Raw genomic sequence first — 19,761 nt, forward strand, 5'->3', positions numbered from 1 at the left:
GTAATCTCGGCACTTTGGGAGGCCGAGGCAGACAGATCACTTGAGGCCCGAAGTTTGAAACAAGCCTGGTCAATATGGAGAAATCCTGTCTCTACTAAAAATACAAAAATTAGCCGGGTGTGGTAGCAGGCGCCTGTAATCCCAGCTACTCGGGAGGTTGAGGCACGAGAATCGCTTGAACCCGGAAGGTAGAGGTTGCAGTGAGCTGAGATTGCGCCACTGTACTCCAACCTGGGCGACAGAGTAAGACTTTGTCTCAGAAAAAAAGAAAGAAACCATCACTTCCACAAGATGTTTAAACTATGCATAAATACATATGATATAAACCAAATAAATAGAATAAGAGACACATATTAATAGTTATAGCATAAGAATCTGAAGAGCAGAGAAATCATTTCAAGCTAGGTAAGAAACAATATCATGAAGGAGATGGCACTTCTGCTAAGAACTAAAGGGTACGAATGCACCAGCAGGGGAAGATTTTTTAAAAAAGAAATGAGAACATGAACAAAGTCATGGGGCATTAAAATGTCATAGAAAAGTAGCTCATAATGTCTGGAGTACTTTATGGAATGAGAGAAGATAGCTAAGAGAAGTGGGTTATGAACACATTACTGAAGATCCTACATAGATGTTTTTTGAAGAGACTTTATTTGGAGGTAATGAGAAGCCCTTGATTTTTCTGGTAAGGGAGTGACAAGAGCAGAACTAAACTTCAACTTTCAAAGCTAGTCATGGTTTATAATTTCCTCTGCAGAGATACCTGATAAGGAGAGAGAGAGACATAGCAGCCTCCTTTAAGAGTTCCCTCACAAGTAATGAGGGGCTGAAACATGGTTATGAGATTGGTAATAGAACACAAAGAAAGGAGATTTGGGAATGTCAGTGACAGACTGGATGTAGAGTGTAGATTTCAAGTTTTGTGAGCTGTACTCACAGCGTTGGCATTAGTAGAAAGAAGGAGGCTGGGCGTGGTGGCTCACACCTATAATCCCAGCACTTTGGAAAGCTGGGGCAGGAGGATTACTTGAGACCAGAAGTTCAAGACCAACCTGGGCAACACAGTGAGACTCCAACTCTACAAAAAATAAATAAAATTAGCCGTGTGTTGTGGCATATGCCTGTAGTTATAACTACTCAGGAAGCTGAGGTGGAAAGGCTGCTTCAGCCCAGGAGGTTGAAGCTGTAGTGAGCCATAATCATACCACGGCATTCCAGCCTGGGTGTCACAAAACAAAACAAAAAAGATACACAAACAGGAAATAAGGGCCAAGAGAAGACTGACAATAATGCCGAATGCTTTGCTTTAGAATGTCTCACAAAGGGATAACTATTGAACAAGAGTCAATGTTAGGACAAATGATTGTAATGAAAAGTTGGGAGCCAATGGAATTTTGATTTATAGCTATAGATTCTTACTAGAATAAAAGCTCTTTAATGATAGGGACTGCTTTGGCTTTGTTTTGCTTTTGATCACTGCATCTATAACATTAGGCTTGCAACGGCTGACATAATACTCTGAAGCCGACCATTCCCCAGTGACTGACAAACCCAGGCTATGGGCCGCCTAGTATAGGAGCAAGCAGGTATCAATGGAAAGGAGAGGACAGAAGCAGGCATTCCATCTGCAGCCTCTTAAGTCAGGCCACTGTTGTTAGATTAAAGACCTGCCCATTCTGTCCCTGGTTCAAAGGCAGGTAACCAGAGAGCCAACTGCCAACCCCAATATAAAATGACATAAACAGAGTAGAGCAGAGCTAGTACTAGGCCAAAAAGATCTAAGGTTTGAAAGGACTTCATTCTTTGTTTTGTTTACAATTCTTAGCATGCCAAGACAAGACACTCAACATTAGGTTCATTTTTAAAGACCAGTTAAAAATCAAAAAGTTGCAAGCCACATGAAACCTGAGAATGGAGAATGACACAATTAACCTGCCTATGTCTTTTTAAAAATAATTTAAATAAGGATAATAGTAGTGGTAAAACATTTGAAATCTACATTTTAAATAACACACAAGAAATGATGTTGCTATTCAGTCTTAAGCCCCTTCTGTTGTATACTCCTGAACGTAAGACTACAATTGATGTTTATTTTTCAAATTCAAGTCAGTTAAATTGATAAATTTTAATTCCACCCATACAGTCTGCAGCATATAGCAGAAGTAAGACTTAGAAGAATTCTAAATAAATTCACTGTAAACAATAATAAAAAACTCTTGAAAGCATTTAAACTAACACCAAAAACATAGACAACCATGGGCTGAGAAGAAAAATAGCAAGAACAAAAAATAAACATAGAAATTCTCTATATCAAACGATCATTTCAAACTAAGAGGAGATTCCCATTTTGAATAGACCAAATAATTACATTCATATCAGTTTGATCACTTCTTCACATGGAAAAAACTTTTAAAAAGCTCTTGAATGAAATTATTTAGAATTTTTATAATTAAGTTTTTTTCAGCTACGCTAGCAGCAATCTTTGGAATGGCCCTGGTAACAATGGAATGAGCCAAAAACTGAACAAAGATTAATTCCATGTTAATGTTCATTCCAGTCTTTATAATAATCTCCCCTTCCTCCTCCACGTACGATAATCTGGGCAATTCCAATCTGCTCAAGTGCCATATCATCAAAAAACACAGACCATGACGATCTCCCCTAACCTCTAAATTCCTACAAATGTATTTCCCAACTAAATGTGTGATTGTATACAGCTTCCTATTTTTGCTTCGTTTAATTTTGAAGAAATGTAGACCCAGCAACTATTTTAAATGTTAGCCCTAACCCTCCAGTTATATTTTTAAATCTCTACAAAATACTGACAAAGTACTTCTTAAGAATTTTGAGCACAGTGTTGTTCAAATACTCTGAAGAACTAAGGATTCCTAAAGGCCCTTTCCTAGGCAATTTGAAACATTCTTTGTTCCAAATACAATAACGTTTTCTTTGCACCAGACATCAGAGTACTATACTTTTTATATTATATGTAATTCAGAAACACACAAGGATGTCTTTTATCACCATTTTTGCTCAATATTGTCCTGAAAGTTCTGGCCAAAATATTAAGTTATGAATCAAAAGAATAACAAGTTACTATAATTTTTTAAAGTCACATTCATTTTGACAATAAAAATATAAAACACTAGGAAATAAAATTGGAGATTTTATATAAAGAAATTTCAAAATTTTCAAAAGAAGATCAGATGATTTGAGTAAATAAAAAAGCAAGGCCAGGGTGCAGTGGCTCACATCTGTAATCCCAGCACTTTGGGAAGCCAAGGTAGGAGGATCATTTGAGGCCAGGAGTTTAAGAGCAGCCTGGTCAACACAGGGAGACCCACTCTCTACTTCTAAAATAAAAATCAAGAAGTGAGGTAAAACCAGAATATTTCACCTCAAAATATACTTCTTCGGTATATTTCCAGATGGCTATTCTGAGATCAATAAACACAACAAGATTAGCCAGCCCTGAAAGGCTGTCTTTTACGTGGGGGGATGGGGGGAGATCTGCATATGTAGAGGAAATCTACATTAGTGAAGTAAACCGCAAATGCAAACAGGATTTCTCTGAGGCCCCTTTAAATGAATCTAAGAAAGACTAACTTACAGGAAAAAGAGACCAAAGATCTGACATAGACACTTCACCCCAAGCTACACCTTTCTGAAGGCAGCTTGGAGATTACCTCGGAGGTTCATCCACGTAACAAGGCAGCCATGCAACCTTTGCTAGCCCTGCTCTCCCGTAACCTGTGTCACTAACTCCCTTCACCCTACTCTTTTTTTTCTTTTTTTTCTTGTTGCCCACCCTGGAGTGCAATGCCGTGATCTCGGCTCACTGCAACTTCCACCTCCCGGGTTCAAGTCATTCTCCTGCCTCAGCCTCCCGAAGTAGCTGGGATTACAGGTGCCCACCACCATGACCAGCTAATTTTTTTGTATTTTTAGTTGAGACAGGGTTTCACCATGTTGGCCAGGCTAGTCTTGAACTCCTGACCTCAGGCGATCCACCCAACTCGGCCTCCCAAAGTGCTGGGATTACGAGTGAGCCACCATGCCCAGCCTCTCTTTTTTTTTTTTTTTTTTTTGAGACAAGGTCTCGCTCTGTCACCCAGGCTGGAGTACAGTGGCGGACAACCACAGCTCACTGCAGCTTCAATCTCCTGGGCTTATGTGATTCTCCGGCCTCAGCCTCCCAAAATAGCTGGGCCTACAGGCACGCACCACCATGCCCAGCTAATTTTTTGTATTTTTAGTAGAGATGGAGTTTCACCGTGTTGGCCAGGCTGGTCTCAAATTCCTGACCTCAAGTCATCCGCCAGCCTCAGCCTTCCAATTCCTAAGCGCTGGGATTACAAGCATGAGCCACCATGCCCAGCACCAATTGCCTATTCTTTTGGTAACCTCAGGATGGCAGTATTAAAAACTTCCATCATCTGGCTCTTCTTTGAGTCTCACAGTGTTTATATTTAAGTGTTTTTATAGAAGAGTCAAAAAGTTAAAAAAAAAAATAAAGTTGAGCAAGCTAATTTATTACTGAAGATAATTTTTAAATAAAATTAGTATAGCCTAAGTGTACAGTGTTTATAAAGTCTACAGTAATGTCCTAGTCCTTCACATCCACGTACCACTCACTCACTGACTCACCCAAAGCAACTTCCAGCGCTGCAAGCTCCATTCACAGTAAGTGCCCTACACAGTGGGTGCACCACTTATTATCTTTTTACTGTATTTTTACAATACCTTTTCTATACTTAGGTATGTTTAGATACACAATACTTACTATTGTGTTATAATTCCCTACAGTATTCAGTATAGTAACATGCTGTACAGGTTTGTAGCCTGGGAGCAATAGGCTATACCATATAGCCTGGGTGTTTAGTAAGCTGCACCTATCTAGGTTTGTGGAAGTACGCTCTATGATGTTGGCACAGCAATGAAATCACCTAAGGACACATTTATCAGAATGTATTGCTGTCATTAGGTGATGCATGGCCATAAAAGAATTAGTTCTGGAAGTAGATATAAAATGTTTTGAATATCTACAAATTAAATAGTTCTAAAATAAGGGAAAGGATTAACTCAACTGGATAAGATTACAATATATGGCAACAGTAATCAAAACAATGTTGTATGTACTACCATAAAAACAAACACAATCAAGGGTGCGGTGGCTCATGCCTGTAATCCCAGCACTTTGGGAGGCCGAGGCGGGCAGATCACGACGTCAGCAGATTGAGACCATCCTTGAAACCCTGTCTCTACTAAAAATACAAAAAAATTAGCCGGGCGTGGTGGTGGGCACCTGTAGTCCCAGCTACTCGGGAGGCTGAGGCAGGAAAATGGCGTGAACCCGGGAGGCGGAGCTTGCAGTGAACCGAGATCGTGCCACTGCACTCCAGCCTGGGTGACAGAGTAAGACTCCGTCTCAAAAAAAACCAAAAAAACAAAAAAACCCCAAACAAACACAATCAAATGTACAGAAGTAGACCAGACCATATAATCATTTATATTTGAAAATGTACATAGTATTATAATTATGTAAATATTAGCTAACATTTATTGAATAGCTACTATGTTCCTATAAATTTTTCATACCTGGCCTCTCTCCCCACTAGGTGCCCCTTCCCACCTCTACCCCCTCTACCAGACGTGACAACTAAAATGTCTACATATTGTCTAATTCTCCTGGAGGACAAAACTGCCCTATGGCTGAAATTCCTATTTTATATGATGGCAATCAATACCTGCTTAAACAATTCTTACAGGTCAGTGTTTCTAAGTTCACGACTATCCACTACATTGTTAAGAAGTTCATATTCTGCAAAACTACCAATTGAAGGTAATAGAGTTTATGAAAAAATAGGATAAAACTCTCAAAACCTAGGAGAGTTGGTAACCAGAGCATTCCAAAAAAAAGTAACAATCATAATAAAACAGTTAAATCTCTATTGCCATTTGCACCAAGCATAAAGGTCCGCTGATCTTTTATCTCCTTAAACCCCGGACTCATGCTTCTTCCACTGAGCTGTAGGTCCCTTTTTACAGCTTCAAATAAATTAAAAATCGAATGCAGAATGTAATTTTTCCCCCAAACACTGAAGGAAATATCTTCAGAGTCTCTTCATCTGTAACTCAAAGCTTCCCATATAGTTTTAACACAGTGGAAAGTGCCTCAGATTTTCAGACCACAAAATCAGCCACTGCTTAAATCAAAGGAAGGCACTTTTGTAAAAATTTCCACTTGCTCTTTCTTAAATTCTCCTTATCTGTGAGAACACTTGTTTCCCTTATTGCTGGGGAAAGCCACATATGAACTGACACAATTTTCACTCTGTACTAACATTTTCCTATTTGCCAACAGAACATGAGTTAATACAAGTTTTAAGTGCATACAATGTAACAAAAGATATACTATTTTAATTCTTTAACACTCAAAGAGTGTGACTGGTGATAACAGCTTTTTTTTTTTTTGGAGAGGGAGTCACACTCTGTCACCCGTGCTGGAGTGCAGTGGTACGATCTTGGCTCACTGCAACCTCTGCTCACTGCAACCTCTGCCTCCTGGGTTCAAGCAATTCTCCTGCCTCAGCCTCCCGAGTAGCTGAGATTACAGGCACCCGTCACCACACTCGGCTAATTTTTGTATTTTTCAGTAGAGATGGGGTTTCACCGTGGTTGGTCAAACTGGTCTCGAACTCCTGACCTCAAATGATCTGCCCGCCTCAGCCTCCCAAAGTGCTGGGATTACAGGAGTGAGCCACCACACCCGGCCGATAACAGCTATTAAATGAGTGGTACTAGAGGCCAGGGGGAGAAGACTGTAACAGCTGGGCGCTGTGCTAACTGCATGACAAGAATTACCTCATTTGCTCATCGCAACGATATAATGTATTACCTACACCATCATTCCCTGTTTAAAGAGAAAGAAACAGGAACTTGGAGGGGTTAATCATTTCCCCAAGGTTACTCAATTAAAACATAGTATAGTCAGGATTACCCAAACTTGTGAACCTAGAGTCATTTTCGTTTAATAATTTAAGGTTGTCATAACATACTTTAACAGTTAAAATTTAAATTTAATATGTAGAACAAATTTTTCTTGAAATTCCAATGTTATAATACATTTAAATAATGACTCAAAACTTCTCTTTTATGGAAAATTTTCTAGGTGGTTTATTCAAACTCAGTGAAAGATGTAAAATCTAAAAGACGCCTTTACTTTCATTTGTAAACTACATACTCTTTTCAGATCTCTAGAGTTTGTTAGGTGATGGGTAGCCATAAATGAATTTAAAAATCGAAAAGCCACAAAAAGATTTATTCCCTAGCAAGACAAATGTTGCAACAATCTCTCAGTATCCTATCCATCAAGACATGTTCACAAAGAAAGCAAGCCTGTAACATATCCTGGCAGAGTGCTGCTGCTGCCACCTACCCAAGATATTAATTCCAGTTCTACATTCCATGCCAATGCAAATTAGAATCTGGCCACTGGTGGAAATGTACCCACTCAGGAGTACTAAAAGGGTTAGGAAGAATGGATTCCAGCAAATCCTAAACATCTGTTCTTGAATATGGTACGTCCTACTATTTAACTTCCCTGCAATCAGGTACTAGCTACATATGGGAGTTTCTGTGATGGCAATGACCATGTTTTTCAAGTGTGGTTAATTACTGGTATACCTACTGGTATCCCCACTCCTTCCCCCCCAAAAAAATAGTCATTAGAAAAAAGAAGGGTGGCTGGGTGCAGAGGCTCATGCCTGTAATCCCAGCACCTTGGGAGGCCAAGGCAGGTGGATCACCTGAGGTCAGGAGTTCAAGACCAGCCTGGCCAACATGGCGAAACCCTGTCCCTGCTAAAAATACAAAAGTTAGCTGGGTGTGGTGGCAGGCACCTGTAATCCCAGCCACTTGGGAGGCTGATGCAGGAGAAAATTGCTTGAACTTGGGAGGCGGAGGTTGCAATGAGCCGAGATCACGCCACTGCACTCCAGCCTGGGCAACAAGAGCGAAACTCCGTTTCAAAAAAAAGAAGAGTTCTTTAAACCTTGCATCTACTCAGTTGCCTGATTACAAGTGAAAAGAAACATTCTGCATATGCTTTAATGCTTCAGGCTGAAATAAGAGTTCAAAATGGCTTCTACATTTATGATGAAAAATACAGTATTTTTCAATAAAATCGATAAATCTGTTGTTTTTGTTAGAGATGAATACTTAACAAAGAAAACTACCAAGTTATAAAATGTAAAAATAAATACCCAGAAGTAGCCTTGAAGAAAGGAAAGGCATTCCTTGTTTCTGGTTAAAACATTCCAAGACTGCTGGCAGTGGGAGGCGGGGTGGGAGGCAGGTGGGGTGGGGGGATGGCACACACCTGTAATCCCAGCACTTTGGGAGGCCAAGGTGGACAGATCGCTTGAAGTCAGGACTTCAAGACCAGCCTGGCCAACATGGCAAAACCCCATCTCTACTAAAAATACAAAAAAAATTAGCTGGGCGTGGTGGCACATGCCTGTAATCCCAGCTACTCGAGAGGTCGAGGCACAGGAATCGTTTGAACCCAGGAGGTGGAAGCTGCAGTGAGCCAAGATTGTGCCACTGCACTTCAGCCTGGGCAACAGAGCGAGACTCTGTCTCTAAAAAAAAGTTTTTCTCTGTAGCATGTGATGCTCAATAGCATTTTACCTATGGTAGACTTCCTTTCTTTTTTTTTTTTTCCTTTTTTAGACGGAGTCTCACTCTGTCACCCAGGCTGGAGTGCAGTGACGCGATCTCGGCTCACTGCAACCTCCGCCTCCTGGGTTCCACGCCATTCTCCTGCCTCAGCCTCCCGAGTAGCTGGGACTACAGGCGCCCGCCACCATGCCGGGCTAATTTTTTGTATTTTTAGTAGAGACGGGGTTTCACCATGTTAGCCAGGATGGTCTCGATCTCCTGACCTCGTGATCCGCCTGCCTCGGCCTCCCATAGTGCTGGGATTACAGGCGTGAGCCACCGTGCTCAGCCAGTAGACTTCTTTCAAAAACAGAGACAACCCTCTCAAACCCTGCCACTGCTTTGCCAACTAAGTTTATATAATATTCCAAATCCTTCGTTGCCATTTCAACAGTGTTCACAGCATCTTCACCAGGAGTAGATTCCATCTCAAGAAACCACTTTCTTTGCTCATCCATAAGAATCGACTACTCACTCACCCAAGTTTTACCACAAGATTGCAGCAATTCAGTCAGTCACATCTTCAGGGCCCACACTCACTGTAGTTTTCTTGCATATTATATCCACCATAACTACAGTTACTTCCACCACTGAAGTCGTAAACCCTTCAAAGTTATCCACGAGTGTTGGAATCAACTTCTTCTAAACTCCTGTTAATGTTAATATTTTGACCTCCTCCTATCAATTACAATTGTTGTTACTGGCATCTAGAACGGAGAATTCTTTCCAGAAGGTTTTCGATTGACTACTCAGATCCATCAGAGGAATCACTACCTATGGCAAGTATAGCCTTAGGTAATGTTATTTCTTAATAATAAAATGTGAAAGTCAAAATTTCTCCTTGATCCATAGACTCCAGAATGGATGTTGTCTCAGCAGTCATGCAAACAACATTCACCTCCTTGTACATCCCCATCAGAGCTCTTGGGTGATGAGGAGCATTATCAATGAGCAGTTTTTGAAAAGAATTTTGAAAGGAATCCTTTTTCCTAAGCAGTAGGTCTCAACAGTGAGCTTAAAATATTCAGTAAACCATGCTGTAAATAGAGGTGCTGTCATTTAGGCTTTGTTGTTCTATTTACAAGACACAGGCAGAGCAGATTTAGTGTAATTCTTAAGGGGTCTGGGATTTTTGGAATGGTAAACGAGGATTGGCTTCAAGTCACCAGCTACATTAGTCACTAATCAGAGAGTCAGGCTGTCCTTTGAAGCTTCTAGCTATGAAAGTCCTAGATGGCATCTTCTTCCAATAGAAAGCTGTTTTATCTACATTGAAACTCTGTTGTTCAGAGTAGCAGCCTTCATCAGTGACCTTAGCTAGATTTGGGTAACTTGCTGCAGCTTCTACATCAGCACTTGCTGCTTTACTTGCATTTTTATGTTATGATGAAGAATTTTTTCCTTAAACCCCATGACCCAACCTCTGCTCGCTTCAAACTTTTCTTCTCCAGCTTCCTCACCTCTCAGTCTTCATAGAATTGAAGAGACTTAGGGCCCTGCTCTGGATTAGGCTTTGGTTTAAAGGAATGTTCTTGGTGGTTTGATATTCTATCTACGCCACTAAGACTTTCTCCATGGTATCAGCAGTAAAGCAGTGAGGCTGTTTTGTTTGTTTGTTTGTTTGTTTGTTTGTTTTTTAGACAAAGTCTCACTCTGTTGCCCAAGCTGGAGTGCAGTGGCACAATCTTGGCTCACTCCAACCTCTGCCTCCGAGGTTCAAAGGATTCTCTTGCCTCAGCCTCCCGAGTAGTTGGGAATACAGGCATACACCATCACACTTGGCTAGTTTTTGTATTTTTAGTAGAGATGGCGTTTCACCATGTTGGCCAGGCTGGTCTTGAACTCCTGGTCTCAAGTAATCCACCTGCTGCGGCCCCCCAAAGTGCTGGGATTAAAGGCATGAGCCACTGCACCCAGCCTGTTTTGCTTTTTTTATCATTCATGTGTGTTCACTGGTGTAGCTTTTTTTTTTTTTTTTTTTTGAGACAGAGTCTCGCTCTGTCACCCAGGTTGGAGTGTGGAGTAGCACTTTTAATTTCCTTCAAGAACTTTTCCTTTGCATTCACAACTTGGCTAACTGGGGAAAGAGGCGTGGCTTTTAGCCTGTCTTGGCTTCTGACACGCCTTCCTCACTAGCTTCATTTCTTGCTTTTGATTTAAAGTGAGAGACATGCTACTTTTCCTTTCACTTGAACACTTACCGGCCACTGCAGGGTTATTAACTGGCTTAAGTTCAATATTGTTGTGTCTCATAAAATAGGGAGACCCCAGGAGAGAGAAAGAGGCAGGGAAGGGACAGTCAGTGGAGCACTCAGAACACACAGCATTTATCAATTCAGTTTATCCTTTCATATGGGTACGGTTTGTGGCCCCAAAAACAATTACAATAGTTACCTCTAAGATCACTGATCACAGATCACTATAACAGATATTATAATAATGAAAAGGTTTGAAATGTTTCAAGAATTACCAAAATTTGACACAGAGACACTGTCCTGTTGGAAAAATGGCACCAAATGACTTACTCAACAGGGTTGCCACAAACCTTCAAATTTTTAAAAAACTAGATATATATGAAGTGCAGTAAAAACAAAGTACATTAAAATGAGGTAATTTTGTACTTCTAAAATTGGAAGTGCTGGCCAGGCCACACCTATAATAGCATCACTTTTGGGAGTCCGAGGTGGGAGGATTGTTTGAGGCCAGGAGATCAAGACCAGCCTTGGCAACATAGCGAGGCCGCATCTCTATTTATTTATTTATTTTTTATTTTTTTACAAAGAACAGTAAAATTGCAAGTGCTTATAACTTTTAGACTTTGCCCTGAACATTGCCTCTTCTACATGAGGACATGTATATTTGAGTTTCAAGATATATTTGTTTCACAAAACTGCAAACACGCAGAAAAACGTACCTTCTAACAGCATTTCTGGAATGTCTGCTTGATATCTAGGTCCCACTCTGATTTCACCTTTGTCAGCTAATAGTGTTTTCAATGAGGGGTCATAGACCAATGAGTAGAAGAAGGTATCCTGAAAAATATGACAAAATACATAGGTATACTTAATTCCTTCTACTTTTTATAAAGCATTAAAATCAATGTTGCTATAATGAACATATAAACCCCAGAGAGTATATAAAATTTCATTTTGGTGAATAAACTCATAAATCTTTAAGGAAAGCATGGTGTTACTGTCATCATGTAAAACAGTACAAAATTAAATCAAGCCAAAAGAAACAGCTTGAAACAAAGTAGATTATAAAGTTCTATTATTTGTTTTAGTCTAAAAGAAAACCATTTGCTCTCTAAAGCAGAGTTTCAAAAGCTAGCAAAATTAAACCATAACTCCAAGGTAAGACACCTAAAGTCAAATCATCTTATAAACTTCTGAAGTCCACACCAAACAGAAGGGAAGACTTCACAGATACCAGGTACTCTTACTTTTGTAATGTCCATCCCAGCTTTTAGTCAAAAGATTAAAAAGTATACATATCTCACATTAAACTACACGAGTTGAACTTACATGTGGTTTACTGTTATAATAATACCACTTTGTAAATATTTAATTAAACATGTATTAACTATAATTCTGCAGTTAAGTACTGAGGCATACATATATATACATATAGACAGATATACAAACATAGCTATATACATGCTCACCAACAGCATACACACCAAAATTTCCAGTCCTCCCTTACAAAGCTCATATGTCCTTGTTTCTGAGCCTAATGGACAAAATGACCTGGCACCAGTCCTTTGTTGAATTCCATATAACCACTAGAGATTATCTGAACGAGAAGCAGAAGTCCCATCTTCTGCTTTCCACTATGATCCCAAAGGTTATCGGCTGCCCAATTCTCTGTATTATATCCTGGAAGGACCTGTCCCTACTACCAGAACTTTACCAAGCCCCAGCAAAGGAAACTGCAAATAAAAGATAATCTGTCAGACAGTAAAAATCTCTCCTATGGGAGCTCTTACATACTGTGATAAGGGGAAAGGGGAAAAAAACAGAGTTATTCCAATCACTGAGAAATTCTGTGCTGTATTTTATTCATTGCTCACTGTCAGGAAAAAAGTTTAAACAAAAAAACTGTTAAAAAAAAAAAGGGGGGGGGGACACCAATATGTGACAATTTATGCGTACTGTTAAAGTGCTATCTAAGTAAAAGAAAAAATCTGCAGGAATAGATAAAACAACCAGCTTAGGCCAGGCGCAGTGGCTCATGCCTATAATCCCAGCACTTTGGGAGGCCGAGGCAGGCGGATCACCTGAGGTCAGGACTTCGAGACTAGCCTCGCCAACATGGTGAAATCCCGTCTCTACTAAAAATAGAAAAATCAGCCGGGTGTGGTGGCAGGCACCTGTAATCCCAGCTGCTCAGGAGGCTGAGGCAGGAGAATCACTTGAACACAGGAGGCAGAGGTTGCAGTGAGCCAAGATTGCACCATTGCACTCCAGCCTGGGGGACAAGAGCGAGACTTCATCTCAAAGAGAAAAAAAAAAACCAACTTAACAAAGCTACAGGGGATGATCACTATGTAGTCAGAATTGTTTGATTTTTTTGTTTTGCTTTACAGACATGAGTAATAAATATTACTCAGTAACTGAAGTTATTGCCACTGGCTCAACATCAGATTTTTTCTTTTTTTTTAATAGAGACGAGGTCTCACTATGTTGCCTGGGCTGGTCTCAAACTCCTGGGCTCAAGCAATCCTCCTGCCTCGACCTCCCAAAGTGCTGGGATCACAGACATGAGCCCCCACATGCAGCCACCATCAGATTTAAACACAGAGATACTTCAGTTCACTTTTTATCTGTAAAACCTATTAGCATGGTACTCCAATAAAAACAGGAGCTTGCCATACTCTACAATATAATAAGATGAAATGATTATTTGGGTCATATAAGTTGCTTAAAATCCTTAGATTTGTATGTCCTGATATGGGAAAATATTCAAAATATGTTTGGTTTATAATAGAAGTTGTAAAAAAGAAGAAGAAAAGGTTCCAGATAGGCCAATTTCAAGAACACAGAGTTAAAAGTAAAGGATGATAATTAAAAAGTTATTCTTTGGGTTACCGTCTTTAACTATGCCAATCTCAATATTTTATTTTTAAATGTTTATATATTTAGGGGGTACAAGTGCAGAGTTCTTATATGCATACATTGTGTCATGGTAAAGTCTGGGCTTTTAGTGTACCCATCACCTGAATAGTGAACAGTGTACCCAATAGGTAATTTTTCAATCCTCACCCCTCTCCAATGTCTATTTTTTTTTTTTTAAGACAAGGTCTCACTCTGTCACCCAGACTGGAGGTACAGTAGCGCGATCTCGGCTCACTGCAACCTCCGCCTCCCAGATCCAAGGTATTCTCCTGCCTCAGCCTCCCAAGTAGCTGGGATTACAGGCATGCGCCACCACGCCCGGTTAATTTTTGCATGGCCCAGCTAATTTTTGTATTTTTAGTAGATACAGGCTTTCACCATGTTGGTCAGGCTGGTCTCGAACTCCTGACCTCGTGATCCGCCCACCTTGGCCTCCCAAAGCGCTGGGATCACGTGTGAGCCACCATGTTCGGCCGAAAAAAAAAAATTTAATACAATGAAATGCATTGAATGTTTTGCCTTTTTCTTTCTGCTTCCATGAAATAATGCTAATTTCTGGGCATTATCATTATCCATATTATAATCCATCATTCTTTGGGACAGACTAATGACAAAAGCCTATCTAAATTTTACAAAGGTAAGTTATAAAGTCTATTAGCCTTTTTTCTGCTTTGAATATCTCTTTTCCTGTTGGTTTTCTTATTTCCTATTAGGTTTTCTAATGTATAGTGGGTTCTGCATGATTGTATCAAACTTTTTCTGTTATATTTTCTTCATTTGAGATAAATGGGCAATACTTGAGTATAAGATTTAAAAAAAAAAAAAAAAAAAACACCGGCCAGGCACAGTGGCTCATGCCTCTGATCCCAGCACTTTGGGAGGCCGAGGAAGGCAGATCACCTGAGGCCAGGAGTTGAAGACCAGCCTAGCAAACATGGAGAAACCCCATCTCTACCAAAAACACAAAAATTAGCCGGGTATGGTGGCAGGCACCTATGATCCCAGCTACTCAGGAGGCTGAAGCATGAAAATTGCTTGAACCCGGGAGGCGGAGGTTGCAGTGGGTCAAGATCACGTCACTGCATTCCAGAATGGGGGACAGAGCGAGACTTTGTCTCCAAAAACTAAAACATACGTATATGTAATAAAGCTTTTGGGGGAGAAGAAAAAAATCATAAAGATTAAATACTGAAGCATCACTGATACTAAAATATGTTTCCCACCATACAAATGATGTTGCTTTAAATGTCACCTAAAACTATGCATACCATGGAATATTCTGCTTATAAAAATTTCCTCCTTTCAATGAAGCATATGCTCTATCTCAACTTGTTAACTACATTTCTTGTTGAGGTTTAGTGAAAAATATTTTTAACTGACAAAATTTATTAGGATTCCAGAAAGCAGACCACCAAAGGTAAAATCTCATCTGGAAACAGTCTAAAAGAAAAACCATTTATTCAAGAAATAAAAACAAAAACAAAACAGAAAGGGGAGCCAAGCACACTAAAGCATTGATTTCATAAAGTCAAAAATATTCATCTACTATCAACTAAATCCGTGTACCATTCTCTATAATGCCATTCATTACCAACTGAAAAACAGACACAGTTTTTGCTCTTATCTCAGATAACGAGAAAAACAAAACAACTATGATTGTGAATTACCTCCTTATCAAGATATGACAATACTGATTCTGTCTCATTCAGAAGGGCAACACTGCACTTTCCCCTGTTGAAAGAGAAAAAAAGAATAAATGTAACAAAGGCCACCTCACCTTCTCAGTGATGAGAAATACAAAGTTAAGAATGTGAGATTGGTATTAAGAAACTACATGGCAGTTAGGAATATATATTTTTTCAAACCATTTAGACCCACTTTACAATCCTAATGTCAGGTAACTTATAAAATAAGGCTGTCTTTATAGGCATTTCTTGAGAGGCTAGCCTGTTGGATTAATTGTGTTAGGCAATAAATCCTAATATGCAATACTTTATAGGTAGTTTCTACTTATTCAAGAAAAAAAAAGAGTACAATGAGAACTTCAGACTAAGAGTCAGTTTCTGAACCTATAAATAGATATTATGAGGTAATTTTATAAAAGGGATGTTCAGACAAAGACACCACACAAATGGCTAAATAATATTCAGATTTTTATGAGCAGCCACTAACTACATTTAAGAACCTAAAAATAATACACATTCATATCAGGATATAACTAATTCATCTATATTGAAATTACTCTAAAAACTAGTTAAAATTTAAACACAAGGAGCCTTCTATAGAGCAAGGGTCAAAATAAACATCGACAGATCCACGGACCTTGAGGTCTGACAGCACTTACATTTGATCTGAGCTTGGAAACTAACGTCTATTTTTATAAGGCTTGTCTAGACTCTGAGAAAAATTGAGGTTATGTAGGTAGAGGCATTTATTACGAGCACTTTCAAAATGATCCTAACCAGCCTAAAAAAATCAGTATAACTAATAGAAATCTGACGGGAGCATTTTGAAGATTATTCAAGTTACAAACACTGGTCAGGGCTCACACAATGTTTCTTTAAAATGTCGTAAGATCATTTGATTTTCTAAACAAAAATTAAGACATCTCCAAAAGCCAACATGCAAAAACAAATATATCACATATATATTAAATAAGAAGCTAGAAATTCGTGGGGTATGGTGGCACATGCCTGTAATCCCAGCTACTCAGGGGGCTGAGGCAGGAGAATCGCTTGAACCCTAGAGGCAGAGGTTGCAGTGAGCCGAGATCGTGCCACTGCACTCCAGCCCGGGCGACAGAGCAAGACTCCATCTCAAAAAAGAAAGAAAGAAAGAAAGAAAGCTAGAAAAGCTTGCTGTTGGATCACCAGAGTGAAATACAATTCAAAGAAAAAAATTACCAACAGCAAAATAAAATACTAAAAGTGCTAACACATTGGTCAAAACAGCTTGCTAAACATTTTGCAACTATATACTCTTTAAATTAAAAAAAAAAAATCCCCTTATAAAAATGTCTTTTTCTGGTAATCACTGTAGGTTAGAAAGCTTTCTTTGAGAGCATGTGGTATTTCCACATTATCCTGTCAAATCTCTAACGTGGTTACTGGAAGTGTTTATAAAGGTTTTCTTTTTTTCTAACATATTTTATTCAAGTAGATTAGTGAAGCAAAAAAAAAAAAAAATTAACATCACTTTAGCACACATAACAACACTGAAAAGACAACAATTGGGCCCGGCTCACACCTGTAATCTCAGCACTTTGGGAGGCCGAGGTAGAAGAATCGCTTGAGCCCAGGAGTTTGAGACCAGGCTACACAGCAAGATCGCAACTCTACTGAAAATTAAAAAAAATAAAATCAGCAGGGCATAGTCCCACCTACTCGCGGTTGGGGGACTGCTTGAGCCCAGGAGGTCTAGGGTACAGTGAGCTGTATTTGCACCACTGAACTCCAGCCTGGGCAAAAGAGCAAGACCCTGTCTCAAAAAAAAAAAAGAAAAGGTAACAATTATCTGACATGTTCTCATAACGGACAGAATTGCAACTAGGGAAATTGCTCTGCTGCCGTTAGCACATCGACAGCTGCCATAGAATATCTATGACCTGTGAATATGTGCTCACACATGCAATATGCTTAATAAATGAGGTTTCTCAAAATAGTTTTCGCTTACTTTTTTCCCCTCATTAACAGCTGACAAAGCAATATTTCTAACATTTGATAGTTAATCATCTAGAAAAAATAAAGCCCCCTTTTTAAAAAATAAGTTCTCTAAAGTCAGATTTGTTTGTTTTAATGGGGAGGAGTAAAACCTGCTAAATTTTATTTTAATAGGTACTTTTTTTTTTTAAGGCTAGTCAACTGAAACAGTGATAGTGGAGAAGAAACAAAGAAATCTGTAACTGGTTATAAACACTACTGCACTGTGCCCAGCCAATACCACTGTCTTTAATAGTCCCTTGACTTTTAAGGGTTAACGGACACTGAAAATTCAAACAAACAATATAGCATACTTTGAAAGTCTCTTCCATATGGTCTGAAATAAAAGATTTTAAATTATAAACCTTTATTTTCATAATTATATTAGGAAATAAGGAAACACAGGTTATAATGAAGTATAAATTGTTTTTGGAAATGCAGTTTTTATACAAAGATGAAAGGATAATAAGTGATCTAAGTTTTAAATTTTTCTTTAATATAGCTATATTGTACATCTCCCCAAATTAAAAATGAAAATCTAACATTTACAATTTTCATGTACATACATTAACAGCTAAGAGGTTGAGTCAGAATTATTTTATGAAGTAAATATGAATATGTAATTAACACATATATTACCATGCCAAGAGTTGTTGATAAAAGTGGTTTAAAAAGAGATTTAAAGCGTTAGTTTCCTTTATGCCAAACAAATCTTGGCTCATAGATAAAAACATGGTAAATTTTAAGCTAACCCCAACCTAAAGGAACTATTATCAAATTCTGTATACAGATACCATAGGCAATTTATACTGAGTCTCAAGCAATGAACCTAATCATGTGTCATGCACGATATTTTAATCCTTAAATAATAAAGATGCCCAAGAATGATATGAAGTGTATCAAAGACCACAACACAAAGATCACTCCAGGCCCATATAATCACTCGTACTACTTTTCTACACAGAACCACAAAGGAGTACAGAATTGCTATAAAGAAAACCTACTTTCCCACAGATCATTCAAAAGGTTTTCAAAGTATAATCTGTTTCAGAGACTGCGCAGGGTGCTGGGACACAAAGACGTGAATAAATAATTACGACAAAACAAAGTCACACGTTCAACAGCAGGCGCTGATCAGCCTGGAATCTGCTACTTGCTTAACGGTATGTCCCATATAATCCTACAGACTGAAAAACATGTAAAAATGTGCATACAGGTTATATATTTCTTTTATCTAAAGCTAGTACATATTTGTATAAATGAAAGAGGAGGGCCAGGCACAGTGGCTCATGCCTATGATCCCAGCACTTTGGGAGGCCGATGTGGGCGGGTCACGAGGTCAGGAGTTCGAGACCAGCCTGGCCAATACGGTGAAGCCCTGTCTCTACTAAAAACACAAAAATTAGCGGGGAGTGGTAGCACACACCTGTAGTCCCAGCTACTCTGGAGGCTGAGGCAGGAGAATCGCTTGAACCTGGGAGCCGGAGGTTGCAGTGAGTCGAGATCGCACCACTGCACTCCAGCCTGGTGACAGGGCGAAACTCCGTCTCAAAAAAAAAAAAAAAAGAAAAAAGAAAGAAAGAGAAGGAAGTTTAAATTAGTGGTCATTTACGCCCTGCCTGTAGACTTTCTTCTTTTGTTTTGTTTTGTTTTGAGAAAGGGTCTAGCTCTGTCACCCAGGCTGGAGTGCAGTGGCATAATCACAGTTCACTGCAGCCTCAACCTCCTGGACTCAATCAATCCTCCTACCTCAGCCTCCCCAGTAGCTGGGACTACAGGTGTGTGCCACACACAGAGCAAATTTTTTTAAAATTCTTTGTAGAGACAGAGCTTTGCTATGCTTCCCAGGCTGCTCTCAAACTCCCTGGCTCAAGAGATCCTCCCACCTTGGTCTCCCAAAGGCTGGGATTATAGACATGAGCCACCACACTTGGCCCAAACTTTCTTTTACCTTGATACAACCTGAAGCGGGGACTACCCACTTAGAAAAGTGCAGATATCTTAGTGCTGTACCAGACATACTGAATTTCAATGTCTTGGGATGGGTCCAGGAATCTACATGATTAACAAACATCACCAAGTTTAGTGAACTTTTTTAAGTTCACTAAACTTAAAAAACCATTCCTGGCCCGGCGCCGTGGCTCACGCCTGTAATCCTAGCATTCTATGAGGCTGAGGCAGGCAGATTGCCTGAGCTCAGGTGTAGTTCAAGACCAGCCTGGGCAACA

General features: G+C 39.4%; 1 protein-coding gene across 11 annotated transcripts in view; it reads right to left on the minus strand.

Annotated features, from left to right (window-relative positions):
• The window catches only part of MTA3 (metastasis associated 1 family member 3), a 289,993-nt gene that overhangs the window by 138,528 nt on the left and 131,704 nt on the right, over positions 1 to 19,761 (minus strand). For all 11 annotated transcript variants that reach the window (XR_010109298.1, XR_004669803.2, XR_010109299.1 and 8 more), the window contains exons 5-6: positions 15,503 to 15,566; positions 11,636 to 11,753 (exon numbers count right to left, since the gene is read on the minus strand). Coding sequence is in view for 6 of the 11 variants with exons in the window: in XM_063594985.1 (XP_063451055.1) it covers positions 11,636 to 11,753; positions 15,503 to 15,566 (182 nt within the window). In the remaining 5 variants the exon portion in view is untranslated. The remainder of the gene's footprint in view (positions 1 to 11,635; positions 11,754 to 15,502; positions 15,567 to 19,761) is intronic.

Source organism: Pan paniscus, chromosome 12 (assembly GCF_029289425.2).
Source record: "Pan paniscus chromosome 12, NHGRI_mPanPan1-v2.0_pri, whole genome shotgun sequence".
NCBI classification, from domain to species: Eukaryota; Metazoa; Chordata; class Mammalia; order Primates; family Hominidae; genus Pan; species Pan paniscus.